The sequence below is a fragment of the Habropoda laboriosa genome, unplaced genomic scaffold (assembly GCF_001263275.1).
Source record: "Habropoda laboriosa isolate 0110345459 unplaced genomic scaffold, ASM126327v1 scaffold244, whole genome shotgun sequence".
Lineage (NCBI taxonomy): Eukaryota > Metazoa > Arthropoda > Insecta > Hymenoptera > Apidae > Habropoda > Habropoda laboriosa.
In genome coordinates this window covers 1,246,703-1,260,023 of record NW_017100399.1, presented here as the reverse complement: position 1 = coordinate 1,260,023, position 13,321 = coordinate 1,246,703, and the positions used below count along the sequence as shown (strand labels likewise).

Sequence of the window (13,321 nt, the reverse complement as noted above, 5' to 3'; positions counted from 1 at the left end):
TTAAGTCCTCTGCTGTTCCAACGAAATCCTCTAAGATTTGAAAAAACGTGAGACACTCTTAATACGTATGGTGTGCACTAACGGCACGACGACCCGTTCGTTAGTGGCGCACTGATGGCTAGTTCCGCCGTCGCGAAACGGTTAATGCGAGAATTACATTCGCCAAAATTCCGTTCAACAGCGGTACAAATTAAATTACCTTAAATTTAATGAAAATCCACGAAATTTGTTAAATTGAAGTACAAAAATAATTCGTTATCACTCCTCTGGTACTATCCAATCGCTAAACGTTCGATAAATTTGGCTGAAAATCTCGATAACTCACCTGGTAAAGAAGAGTAAACGAAAAAAAAAGAAGAGGGAAAAATTGGAAAAACGAAAACTAAGGAAAAGCAATGAAAATTGAAACGGGTTTTCCGGGTGGGAAAAATTACAGTGCGCAATTTTGCAAACGAGGCGGCGGCGTACTGTCGGTGAGAGAAGAAAGCGGGGGGGGGAAAAAGGAAGGGACGAAGTTGTAATTTAAATGAATCGCAGCTCTCCATGGCGGCGGTGGCCACTTTTTACACGGGAATTAATCCAGGAACGCAGGAGGGCGTGCAGAACGCGAGGGGCGCGTTGTACATGATGAGCTCTGAAATTTCGTTCACGGTCGCCTACTCGGTGATTTACGAATTCCCGGGCCAGCTTTTGATTTATCTACGGGAGGACGGCGTTTATGGCAGCGGGCCCTATTACGTCGCCACGTTCCTCGGACTGGTAACGTTATGATTTCTCACTGAACATTTCGCGACGATAAAAATTTCTGCAATTGCGGCTGGACGAAGTGTGAACTGTGAACGAGAGAATTTTTATGGATAGTAATTCTAAGTTTAAGCTTGAGAGTTGTGCGTGCGTGCGTGTGAGTTGGGATTTGTTACTTTAATTAGGAGGAATTGAATTTCTATTTCTATCAATATTGAGTTGAAATTTGGGAATTGCGTGTGCTTGGAATTGCAATTTTAATTAGGAGGAATTGAACTTCTATTTTTATCAATACTCGGTCGAAATTTTGGAATTGCGCGTGCTTGGAATTGCAATTTTAATTAGGAGGAATTGAACTTCTATTTTTATCAATGCTCGGCCGAAATTTTGGAATTGCGCGTGCTTGGAATTGCGCGTGCTTGGAATTGCGCGTGCTTGGAATTGCGCGTGCTTGGAATTGCGCGTGCTTGGAATTGCAATTTTAATTAGGAGGAACTGAACTTCCATTTTTATCAATACTGACAATGAGTTGAAATTTGTGACCTGTGTGTATGTGTGCGTGTGTATTTGGAATTGCAAATTTAATTAGGAGGAACTAAATTTCTATTTTTATCAATACTGATTGCGAGTTGAAATTTGGGAATTGTGCGTGTGCCTGGAATTGCAATTTTAATTAGGTGGAACTGAACTTCCATTTTTATCAATATTAATTCTAAGTTTAAGTTTATGAGTTGTGTGTGTGTGTGTTTGGAATTGCAATTTTGATTAGGAGAATTTCAATTTTGTCTGTATTTTATTGTGTGGAATTGAACTTGTTCTGCAATTATTTCGTGAGAGTGGGAACAATTGAACATTTCGATAGTTTCGAGAAAGTTCAGATATTTTTCATTTTGGAAATTTTTTGACGTGTTAGTAAAGGAAGGAAATATTTTGCAGATTCCGAAGGCTGTTCTGAAAGCGGTGATCTTCACAGCAGTCATATACTTCATCCTAATCGCTAGATTCGATTTTGTGAATTTTCTATTCTACTGTTTAACTACGTCAGCAGCTGCAATTTGTGGCACAGCGTATGGTTTAATGTTCTGCAGTTGGATCGACGATATTGACATGGCTACATCCATAATGGTGCCCATTGACATGCTGTTTCTACTGACTGCTGGAATGTTTTACAGTCTCAGGTATCGTACATCAATTCTTTTGCTGAAATTAGTGAAAGAATTATTGCTCAAAGTTTACGAGTCGTGATACTTTAAATTGAATAAAATGGATGCTTAAACACTGCTCAAGCTTCATGAGTATGCTCAAAATTAGACCAAAAGAGTAAAATAGTACTCAGATTTTATGAGTACCATATTGAGAAATAAATTAAGTAACTTGGTTGAATGCAACGCTCAAAATTAAGCGGCTTCTGGAAAATTTTGCTCAAACTTAGTGAAGTGTCGCTCAAAATTAAACGAAACAATCAGAGTAGTGCTCAAAATTTTAAAGCACTATTTAATGTAATATTGAAAACGAGCAAAACAGTGCTCAAACTCGAAAAACGCACAGCTCAAAATTAAACGAAATTTAGAAATCACCGCTCAAACTTTACAAATGCAATACTCAAAATTAAGCAATGTGAGAACGATGAATTCCAAATTTTATTCGCACAGTGCTCAAAATAAAGCAAAGTTAAAATAATATCGCTAAAATTTCACGAATAAAGCGCACAAAAGTAAGTTAAACGCTGCTCAAATTTCACGAGTACCGCGTGAAAAGAATTTGAAACGTTCCTGATACTTACCGATACCTCTAAAATGAACGTAACTTTTCCAACACGTCGACAGGTCATAACCGTAACGCGTCGTTGATGTTTTCAGGTCACTGCCCACGTACCTGACGTGTTTTAAATATTTCTCGATATTCTTCTACCTGAACGAAGCTCTTTCCATAATTTATTGGTCACGAGTAGACGACATCGGTGAGCATATTGCCGCATTGAATAAATTATGCGAGCTTCTCGCGACTCCGCGGATATCAGTCACAAGGATCGTTCCCAAATATAGAGAAATGTTCCTGCAGATAGGCAGCAGTTCACAACCGAATATATATTCTATCAAAGTCCACTTTAATCTTGTCAAGATACGAATATTCAATTATCCGTCTGCAATTATGCAGTTCGTGGCGAGCGAAGCTGTGATCAGAGTGTTCAAACTGCACGTCAGAGCTTCGTCTCGTTAAAATTTCAAAATATAAATAAATATGTTACATATATTTAAGTAATTTGTCAATTTTTAAACAAAATGATGGAAGTTTGACTCTTTTTTAATCTTAGAAAACCAAAAATGTTGGAAAGTTTTATTTAATTTCAATTTAAAAAACAGTTAACACTGTTATTTCATGAAGAAAATTAATTTCAAACTCTACGCAAATTTTGTAAGGTTTTCTTAAATTTTCTGGTGTTAAAATTCGACCTGTTGCAAAATGGAGTAGTAATCCAATAGAAAATAAGGAATTTCAAATTTTCACGTGAATTAACTCAAAATTCACCGATTTAATCGAATTAAATTATATTAGACTGTCAGTCGTCCAGCGATCTGCCCTGCTTACGAAATGGAGTGCAAGTTCTCTCGGAATACGGATTCGAGGAGACAAATTTCGCCTGGGACATGAGCGGCCTCGCTGCTCTGACGCTTACTATGAGCCTCGCTGGATATTTCGGTGTACGAAGGAGGAGAAAAATCAACGCTACGTTATAAATAACTGTTCTATAATTAACGGTAGATCCGATAACTTCTAATAAACACACAAAATATACATAAATTTCGCCGATTCGAAGTATCAGGTCGTCCCGTAAGTTCGTGTCGAAGGTGGGAAAAGTTTTGAAATATTTAAATTCTATAAAGTTTAAATTTACTTTTGAAATATTCATCTAAACTTCAGCCAAAGAATGATTTACGAACGTACAGGATGACCTAATAATTTTTCACTATTCTATTAGTTTGGCCAGAAAGTTCGTGCGGTTTTTCAAGTCGGCTAACGTAACCAAGTTGATGCAAACGATTTTCTACGGTTGTTTTTCATACTTGGAGCTCCTGTGCCACTTCCCGTGTTGTATACCGAGGATTATTTTTTATTTGTTCGTTGTCAGTCTCTTGTGGTTGACCAGAGCGTGGTGAATCGCATTCTTGGCATACGCATTCTTCGATGACATTCTCCCCGTACACCTCGCTGATCTCCTTAGATGCTTCCGACGCGATTTTGCCTTTTTTTAAATAAAACAGTATAATGTGCCGGAAATGCTCCTTTTGGTTTTCCATAAGAACTGGATTAACGAACTCTTTAGATATAATTTGAGGTTAAGTGTTACCTATGTATCAAATGACTATCTGCTTTCAACAAAGAAACAGAAGTTAGTTGCACTTTGGAACGCCTGAATTGAGGAATCGCCAGAAACCGGACGAACTTTCTGGCCAACCTAATACATACAATGTAACAAACTTACGTACCTAAAAATCCTTAAAATCGTACTAAACAATTACTTACGCTATGAACATTTGTGTTTCGCGATAGTGTTAAAACACGAACAATTCTTCAATCGTTCGTTTAACACTAGATCTACCAACCGGGTGAAAATGACCTATTAACGACTTTCCAAAAGTGAATTTTTAAGTAACTATAATGTGAATGAACAATTCGATTAGATCGGTACAAACAGAAGCATACATGCAGAAAACAAAGTCGAAAAGTTACAAATGGTAATACCTGCTGTGTATCGAACATTCACTGCTTTCGGAAAGTTGCTAATGGGTCATTTTCACGTAACTATAATGTGAATGAACAATTCGATTAGATCGGTACAAACAGAAGCATACATGCAGAAAATAAAGTCGAAAAGTTACAAATGGTAATACCTGCTGTGTATCGAACATTCACTGCTTTTGGAAAGTTGCTAATGGGTCATTTTCATCCGGCCGGTAGTACCAGTGTTAAGGAGATCGAAAATGATCGTAGCAAGAATAAATATTTCTTCTTTAACCAATTGATTAAGAAATTCGCCTAACGTAGATGTATACATGTAAATCGTCGTGAAACATTGTAAAATATTTGTGCATTCGCTTTAAAGGAAGTTTTCAGGTGAATCAATAGATTCAAGTGAAATGTGAAAATGATTTAGTAGACAGGTTCTTTGCGACTTCTGTGCCTAATTACTAGATACCCCGCTAAATGGCTGACCGCGAAAATCACCATAAGGCCGATTATGTCCATGGTGTAGTGTTCTGGTAAGTAGCCGTATTTATCCAGAACGCCCATTCCGCTGGAGATGCAAGGCTCTTCCGGGTCCGGTGAGCAATCTTCAGACACGAGAAATTCGGATTTAAGAAATGCCGAATAGGATTTTTCTGCCCTTTTTAACAGAGTGCTTAAATAAAAAAGGAAGGAATACAAATTTTCTGTTGCTTAATTTCTCACGCTTTTGGACTCTATCGAATCGAACTTATAATTCTCCGTTCTAGAATTTTTGACAGAAATGAAAATTGGGAGAAGCAAGGGTAGAAAATTAGAAATTTCTGGAATTCACTTGAAAGTATTCTCTTATTCTCTACTTTCTCAATTTTTAGCCTCGTTAACTTTTTATTAACTTAAGCATCAAAATTAGAAAGTTGAGAATTGTCTACTGTGCAGATTTCTATGCTTCTAGATTTTTTAATATATTATCTGTACAAGTTTGAAAATTTAGAAATTAAAAAATCGTGTACTGTTGAATGCTCTGTGCTTTCAGATTTTTCAATTTTCTGTGTAAGTTTCAAAATTAAAAATTAAAAAATTGTCTATCCTTGAATTTTCTATGCATTTAGATTTGGAATAAAAATATTCCCAACTTTGATCCACTTTACTTTTTGAAACCTTCGTAATGCGAATTGTAATCTCAGAAAAATGAAGGCAAACTAAGGAAGACTCGCTAATTCCATCGAGTTCAGATAATAATGATGTACTTATGTGATCGATCAGCAGCCACTGCGTCAAAGAAACCGCCTCGAGGCCGTAATAGAATTGAGACACGTATTTCAGCCACGCGATACCTGGCGTCAGGTATCTGAAAAAATGTTTCCAGCGTATTCAAACCTCCTGACATCTCTATTAATCCCTTGCATACTAATTTCATTCGACGAAATTTACAAGTTACAGTCAGCTTAATATTAAATTGAATTATTCACTGTATAATTAGTAAATTTAAATGAAATTTAATTAAGATTACTTGAAAATAATGTAATAAATAATGCTTCGAACTAAACGACGAGTCAAACTCTTCATTGTCAATTTCGAGCAAAGAAATGAATGACAAATCTGACTCGTCGGAGGTGGTCGAAGGGTTAAATCCACGAATCTTCATGGAATCACCTAAGCTCGAATAATGATATATCATTACCAAGCTTAGCGATCGATGTCTCAGGCAAAATGATAGTGAAACGGAAGTAAACGATATGCAGACAGTTCTAAGATTAAGGTACTGATCGTTCTTCTCACCCGAGGTGTAAGTAAATCCCGCAGAACATCAGGCCAAGGAAGTCCAATGGCACGGAGAATAGAGAAGCTGTATCCACTGATTTGAATGAAGCTGATAGGAAGCAACCTGTTCGATAATTTTCGTAATTCTGATCAACTGAATCTCTAATAATATTTTTCAAGTGTATCTCTATTAAAAATGTTTATTTTTCAAGGCTATCATCTATTTTTATTTTTGCCTCATTCTTGCGTTAGTTTTTCTTGCAAAATTTTTATTCATTTTCATGGATTTGGATTCAGAAAATTTAGAATTTCAGATTCAGAAAATTTAGAAATTTGGATTCAGAAAATTTAGAATTTCAGATTCAGAAAATTTAGAAATTTGGATTCAGAAAATTTAGAATTTCAGATTCAGAAAATTTAGAATTTTACACTCAGAAAATTTCGAAATTTGGATTCAGAAAATTTAGAATTTCAGATTCAGAAAATTTAGAATTTCAGATTCAGAAAATTTAGAATTTTACACTCAGAAAATTTCGAAATTTGGATTCAGAAAATTTAGAATTTCAGATTCAGAAAATTTAGAATTTTACACTCAGAAAATTTCGAAATTTGGATTCAGAAAATTTAGAATTTCAGATTCAGAAAATTTAGAATTTTACACTCAGAAAATTTCGAAATTTGGATTCAGAAAATTTAGAATTTCAGATTCAGAAAATTTAGAATTTTACACTCAGAAAATTTCGAAATTTGGATTCAGAAAATTTAGAATTTCAGATTGAGAAAATAAAAAATTTTACACTCAGAAAATGTAGAATTTTGGATAAAAAATTTTTGGATTTCGAAATTCAGAGAAAGCAGTGATTTCACATTTCTATTGTTGCGTACTTCTATTCTCGACACATGTATCGCAATTTTTATCCACCTCTTTGCCACAGAAAAGATTCTTACCAAGAGCGGACGCTGAAATGGCGCAGACTACTACCGGCAGCGTGAAGTAAACGAATCCTAAAAATCCACCCTTCAGCCCGGTGATTGTGAATATGAAAGCCGAGTACAGCAATGGCTGCATTATCGCCCCAGGGATCTGAAAATTTCCACCAAATCCACGATATCCGTGCATTGAAATTGGAAATTCAATTTCGTCGCCATTCGATTTCCCAGAATCTCATATTTTGCCAAATTACCTATTATCATTTTCAAAATAATGTTACAAGCCTTCTTTCTACCATAATCTCCTTCAGTCCTATTTTCTTACTTTCAACAGCAACACAAACATATCTAAATCTCCATTACAAATGAGACACCCTGTATACACGTTTCGCTAAAAGGGTTAACAATAATATCGTAAGAATTAGTCACAGATGATCGCAAAATTCGAATTTAAAGACAGTGAATTTTAGATTGATCATTCGAATGATTTGGTGATTTGATTCAGTAGTTTAGGTTCTCACCAGAACTATAACTTTGCTGATGTAGTATGGCGTCGGGCCGTACAGTCCACTGGCGATATCGCGGAGTAAAAGTGGTAGTTCCTGTGGGAACGTGTAGAAAACGGCATAATTGAACGTGAACACTGTCTCGACGACTACGAGGTAAAGAAGACCCTGCATGTTCTGTATGCTGCCCTGGTTCATCGCTTGTTCCGTGATGTGCACGTACGGAGATGCTATCAGCAGCCCTATGAACTTTAAGTGCAAGTTTCTCGATTTTTTGGGGATCCTTGCGTTCGTGGAAACTGGGGCACGTCTGTTGGATTGGAGAAACAGCGAATTGGAAGATTGTGGATTTCAGAATGACAGAGAGAATTTGGTGTAGAGGAGGTTCGAGGGTGCTGAATGAGTCATTGAGTGGGGTAAAGTACTTACATTAGTTTACTGGGGATTTGAAGATGTTGAGTTAGTTCTAAGGTAGAACAGAAAATTATGAATTAGGTGGAATTGGGGAAGATTAAAATTTTGGAATTTAAGGATGTTGAGTCAGTATGTTCAGTAGAATGGTAAATCATGAATTAGGTAGAATTGCAGAAAATTAAAATCTGGGGATTTAAAGATGTTGAGTCAGTTGTTCAGGAAAATGGTAAATCATGGATTAGGTAGAATTGGGGAAGATTGAAGTTTGGGGATTTAAGGATATTAAGTTAGTTCTTTAGCAAAATAATAAATCATGAATTAGGAAGAATTTCAGAAAATTGAAATTTGAGGATTTAAGGATATTAAGTAAGTTATTCAGTAAATCATGAATCAACTAGAATTGTAAAGAATTTAAATTTGGGGATTTAAGGATGCTAAGTTAGTTCTTCAGTAAGGTAGAAAATTACGAATGAGGTAGAATTGCAGAAAATTGAAATTTGAGGATTTAAGGATATTAAGTCATTTATGCAGTAAATCATGAATCAACTAGAACTGTAAAGAATTTAAATTTGGGGATTTAAGGATGCTAAGTTAGTTCTTCAGTAAGGTAGAAAATTACGAATGAGGTAGAATTGCAGAAAATTGAAATTTGAGGATTTAAGGATATTAAGTCATTTATGCAGTAAATCATGAATCAACTAGAACTGTAAAGAATTTAAATTTGGGGATTTAAGGATGCTAAGTTAGTTCTTCAGTAAGGTAGAAAATTACGAATGAGGTAGAATTGCAGAAAATTGAAATTTGAGGATTTAAGGATATTAAGTCAGTTATTTAGTCAGATTTACAGTTATTCAGTAAATCACGAATCACCTAGAACTTTAAAAAATTTTAATTTGGGGATTTAAGGATGCTAAGTTGGTTCTTCAACAAAATAGAAAATTATGAATGAATTTAAGGATTCAAGGATGTTAAGTCTGTTATTTACTAGAATCATAGGATACTAAAATCTAAAAAATTGGTGTTTAAGGGCACAAAACATTGATCAATACAGCTGAACGACTCACATTCTCATCGCACTAACTCGATTCGCTGAAAAACTCAATAAAGCCAGTACTTCAAAGCACGAAATTTCTCATTCATTCCAGAAACTTGATCGCTCACAAATTCAGGTTAATGAAAGCCGGGACAGGGATCCGCGAGGATAGACAGAAAGAAGCAAAGGGAGCCTTAATAAAGTTTGTAGCGCGGCAAAACCAAGCAAGACGCCCAATTTGAATCTTACAGAACTCTCGAGGCGGTAAAACTCAAACGGGAAGCAATTTTCCAAACTTTGAAACCAATCTCCCAAAAAAAAAAAAAAAAAAACGAAGAAATTTAATTTCTCAAATTTACCATTTTTATTCACGAGGAAGCGCATTCACTCGAACTTTTCACCTTTCACCGAAAAATATTAAATAAAAAAATATCAACTCGACTATCTAGAAATTATTATCTCCTATAATTAGTTAAGCATGAGTACTGAAGCTCACTCACACTCTTGACTTTTCAAAGTTAAAATTAATCTCTTGACTTTTCAAATTTAACGTTAATCTTTCGATTCTTCAAATTTCAAATTAATCTTTCGACTTTTCAAATTTAAAACTAATCTTTCGATTCTTCTAAGTAATTTAAAATGAATCTCTTGACTTTTCAAAGTTAAAATTAACCTCGGTATAAAAATTTTTCCTCCAAGTGTCCCGACTGCTAAAATGAAAGTCGAGGAAATATTGCTCAGGTATCAAAGGGTTGAAGCACAGCGGGAGGAGCAGAAGCCAAGCTTAACGCGTTCAAAAGAGAAGAGAGGCGAGCAACAGGGTTGACGTCTCACCATGTACGTTATGAATCTTAGAAGAACAGAGGCTGGGTTCCTTTTGTAATCGACGAAAGTTCGCCAGGTGATCCAGCGTAGCTGAGTGATTCCACGAGCTTTTTTGAAATCTCGCGGGCACAAAGAAATGTCCGAGAATATGACCGGAAGCGCGTTTAACCGTGAGGTTGAGGCGCAATAGTATTCGATCAGCTTCGATATTCTCTGACCGTATTTCGATTTTTGGTACTGGTCGCAGATCCAATTCACCTGAGAATCCAGTCGAGATAATGAAATATAGCTGAGTTATTTTTTTTTTCTTTTCTTGATTTTTGTACCTTGTGGTAAGATTCTGCTTCTCTGCCACGAGATATGGATAGCTGGGAGACGTAGAACTCGGCGCTGTTGTAGGTTGGAGGACAACGGAGGTCCAAGCTGAAATTTTCGTTCTTTTTGCGACTACTTGTAATGGTAATTAAATAATAGAAGATTTTTTTTTTATTAGATCGTGTAATACGAAAAGTCAGATTTTTCTGTTTTTAATTTAAACAAACACTACCTTTAGAATCTCTAATTTGCAAACAGCAATTACAGTATATTCTCCACAACTGTCAGATCGCAAGGAAGCTAAACCTGACACTCGTAGAGTCAGGGACTACGTTTTCAAGCCTCGCGCACGCCTTTGTAGTTTGCCGAACGTAGCCAAGGACAGCGAATAAAAGATAAGCATGAAACGTGAATCGCGGCAACCAAGCGATTTAAATATCAACTTTTTTAATTTTACGTTCTTTTATACGGAAATTTTTCTTAACATATTGATGAGATTTTTCTGATGAAAATGATATCAAACACGATATAATTTGAACAATATTTACTTATTAACACGTTCACGCCAGATTTACATCGAAGCGGAGTATTCCAAGTCAGTATCGATAATTGAAGAAATTATTTGATTGTATTTAAAAGAACCGAAAGGAGAATATTTAAAGTCTGATATTAAATGTCTAGCAAGTACCAGTAATTGGTAAAATGATTTATATTTGTTTTAAAAGGAAAATTTCTAATAGGTATTAGTTAAAATGAATTGTTATTCAGTCTATTGTATTGAAATTCTAATTGATTCTAATGTATACAAGTGTTACAAGAAGGCTGAGTGTGTACAGGGTGGACATAGGCTAGCTAGTAGCCCCCGACCACTCTATGAACTTTAACGTCTATACTCGAAAGTGTATCGTCAACACTAACACGTTACCCAGATTATCCAAAAATTGAAGAAGTTACTTTTAAAATTGAACATTCTACGGTGTTTCGAGAGATTTGATAATCATAGTCGAACCTTAAACGAACGTTCAAACGAAGAAAATTTTCCAAAAATCATTTCGTACGTTATTAATCGATAAAACAAAAATTCATTGTTGAAAAATAAATATTTCCTGAAAATCTTCATCTTCCATACAAGATTCAAGATTTTCCCTAATTAAGAGTAATTTCAAAAGATTATCTGTATAAGCTATTATTTCAATACGCGATGCACTGACTCTAGTATTTACTAAAATTCAAAAATTCTCGTATAAATTCAGAAAATAGATTATTAATTACGGTAAACTACTGAGACGGTTTAATTTCGGGTGGGCATGGTGCTGCTTTAGTTTGAAATGATTTATAAACACATAATTAACAGAGGAAAAACCGTGAAACGGCAAAACGTCTACATTCTAATTGTTATAACATGTAAACAGAACTTTAAATTTAGTGTAAACAGAAAAAATATATAATACAATTTATTTCACGGTATTGCAACAAATAAACGTTGAATCAATATTTAATTCGTATAAAAACAATTATTTAACGTAATAATTTTACCTTCACTATGGCTATTTTTAATCTACGACCACAGGTCAACCTGATTTCTAATCCTTACGAACTTTAAATTCAGTCGAAACTGAGAAAATATATAATACAATTTATTTCACGGTATTGCAACAAATAAACGTTGAATAAATATTTAATTCGTATAAAAACAATTATTTAACGTAATAATTTTACCTTCACTATGGCTATTTTTAATCTACGACCACAGGTCAACCTGATTTCTAATCCTTACGAACTTTAAATTCAGTCTAAACTGAGAAAATATATAATACAATTTATTTCACGGTATTGCAACAAACAAACGTTGAATAGATTCTTAATTCGTATAGAAACATTTATTTAAAATAATAATTTCACCTTCACTATGGCTATTTTAAATTTACGACCAAGGGTCAACCTGATTTTTAATCCTCCGAACTTGATTTCACAACGAGAAAGTAATAAGATCGTTGAAACGTACTTATTTGTCAAAGAAACTTGCAAAAATGTATAAATAATAATATGTAATGTTTTAACAAATTTTTGGAAGTATAAATTAATAATAAAATTGTGAAAATTAATAAATTATACGTTATTATAACATTAATAGAATTATGACTAAACCGAAGTTCGAAGTCGAGTATTTAAAGTCTGATATTACGTGCCTAGCGAGTGCCGGTAATTGTTAAAATTTGTTTAATAATTAGTAATAGAAATTCTAATTGATTCTAATGTATACAAGTGTTACAAGAAGGCTGAGTGTGTACAGGGTGGACATAGACTAGCTAGTAGCCCCCGACCACTCTATTCACATCTCAGAACCTTCAGGTCAAAATACGCCGCGAAGTGTCTAGGGCCCAGTATAAAGGGTAAATGATTTCGCGGGACATCGGCGGGTCCTTATATACCTGCGGTACCCTCTCCCCAAAGTCATTAGCAAAATCGTCGGTTAGGTCAGGCGGGAAACCTTCTTTTCGCGGGAAACGGACTACTTTTCGCGGGAGATCGATCACTTTTCGCGGGAAATCGACAATTTCTCGCGGGAATCGGTCACTTTTCGCGGGAAATCCTTCGTTTTTCGCAGAAAATCGCCGATTCTTTCGTAATTCTATTTCGCATTCTATTGTAATGTTATAATAACGTATAATTTATTAATTCTCACAATTTTTTGGTATAAATTTATACTTCTAACAATTTGTTATAACATTGCATATAACAATTTATACGTTTTTACAATATTCTTCAATAGAAACATAGGTTTCAGCGTTCTCGTTACTTACTCGTGGTTAAATTAATTTCGTAGGGATTAAAAATCAGGTTGACCTGTGGTCGTAGATTAAAAATAACCATAGTACAGCTAAATTTATCGTGTTAAATAATTATTTTTACACGAATCAAAAATGTATTCAACGTTTGCTTGTTACAATACCATGAAATAAATTATTTGTGCAGTTCTGTGCATTTTCTGTGCAGTTCAAGAAATGAATTATATTACACATTTTCTCTATTCACACTGAATTTAAAGATTATAACGATTAAA

The 13,321-nt window shown here is 34.8% G+C and overlaps 2 protein-coding genes across 2 annotated transcripts in view; one reads left to right on the top strand and one right to left on the bottom strand.

Moving 5' to 3' along the window:
• LOC108575283 (protein scarlet-like) overlaps positions 1–3,482 on the top strand; it is a 10,405-nt gene extending 6,923 nt beyond the window's left edge. Inside the window, exons 8-11 of the mRNA XM_017938039.1 lie at positions 538–759; positions 1,681–1,922; positions 2,604–2,704; positions 3,301–3,482. Coding sequence (XP_017793528.1) covers positions 538–759; positions 1,681–1,922; positions 2,604–2,704; positions 3,301–3,482 — 747 coding nt within the window. The remainder of the gene's footprint in view (positions 1–537; positions 760–1,680; positions 1,923–2,603; positions 2,705–3,300) is intronic.
• A 1,414-nt stretch (positions 3,483–4,896) lies between these two features.
• LOC108575282 (protein scarlet-like) overlaps positions 4,897–13,321 on the bottom strand; it is a 24,029-nt gene continuing 15,604 nt past the window's right edge. The window contains exons 9-15 of the mRNA XM_017938038.1: positions 10,269–10,365; positions 9,952–10,200; positions 7,686–7,919; positions 7,183–7,318; positions 6,253–6,358; positions 5,721–5,821; positions 4,897–5,078 (exon numbers count right to left, since the gene is read on the bottom strand). Of these exons, the coding sequence (XP_017793527.1) occupies positions 4,897–5,078; positions 5,721–5,821; positions 6,253–6,358; positions 7,183–7,318; positions 7,686–7,919; positions 9,952–10,200; positions 10,269–10,365 (1,105 nt within the window). The remainder of the gene's footprint in view (positions 5,079–5,720; positions 5,822–6,252; positions 6,359–7,182; positions 7,319–7,685; positions 7,920–9,951; positions 10,201–10,268; positions 10,366–13,321) is intronic.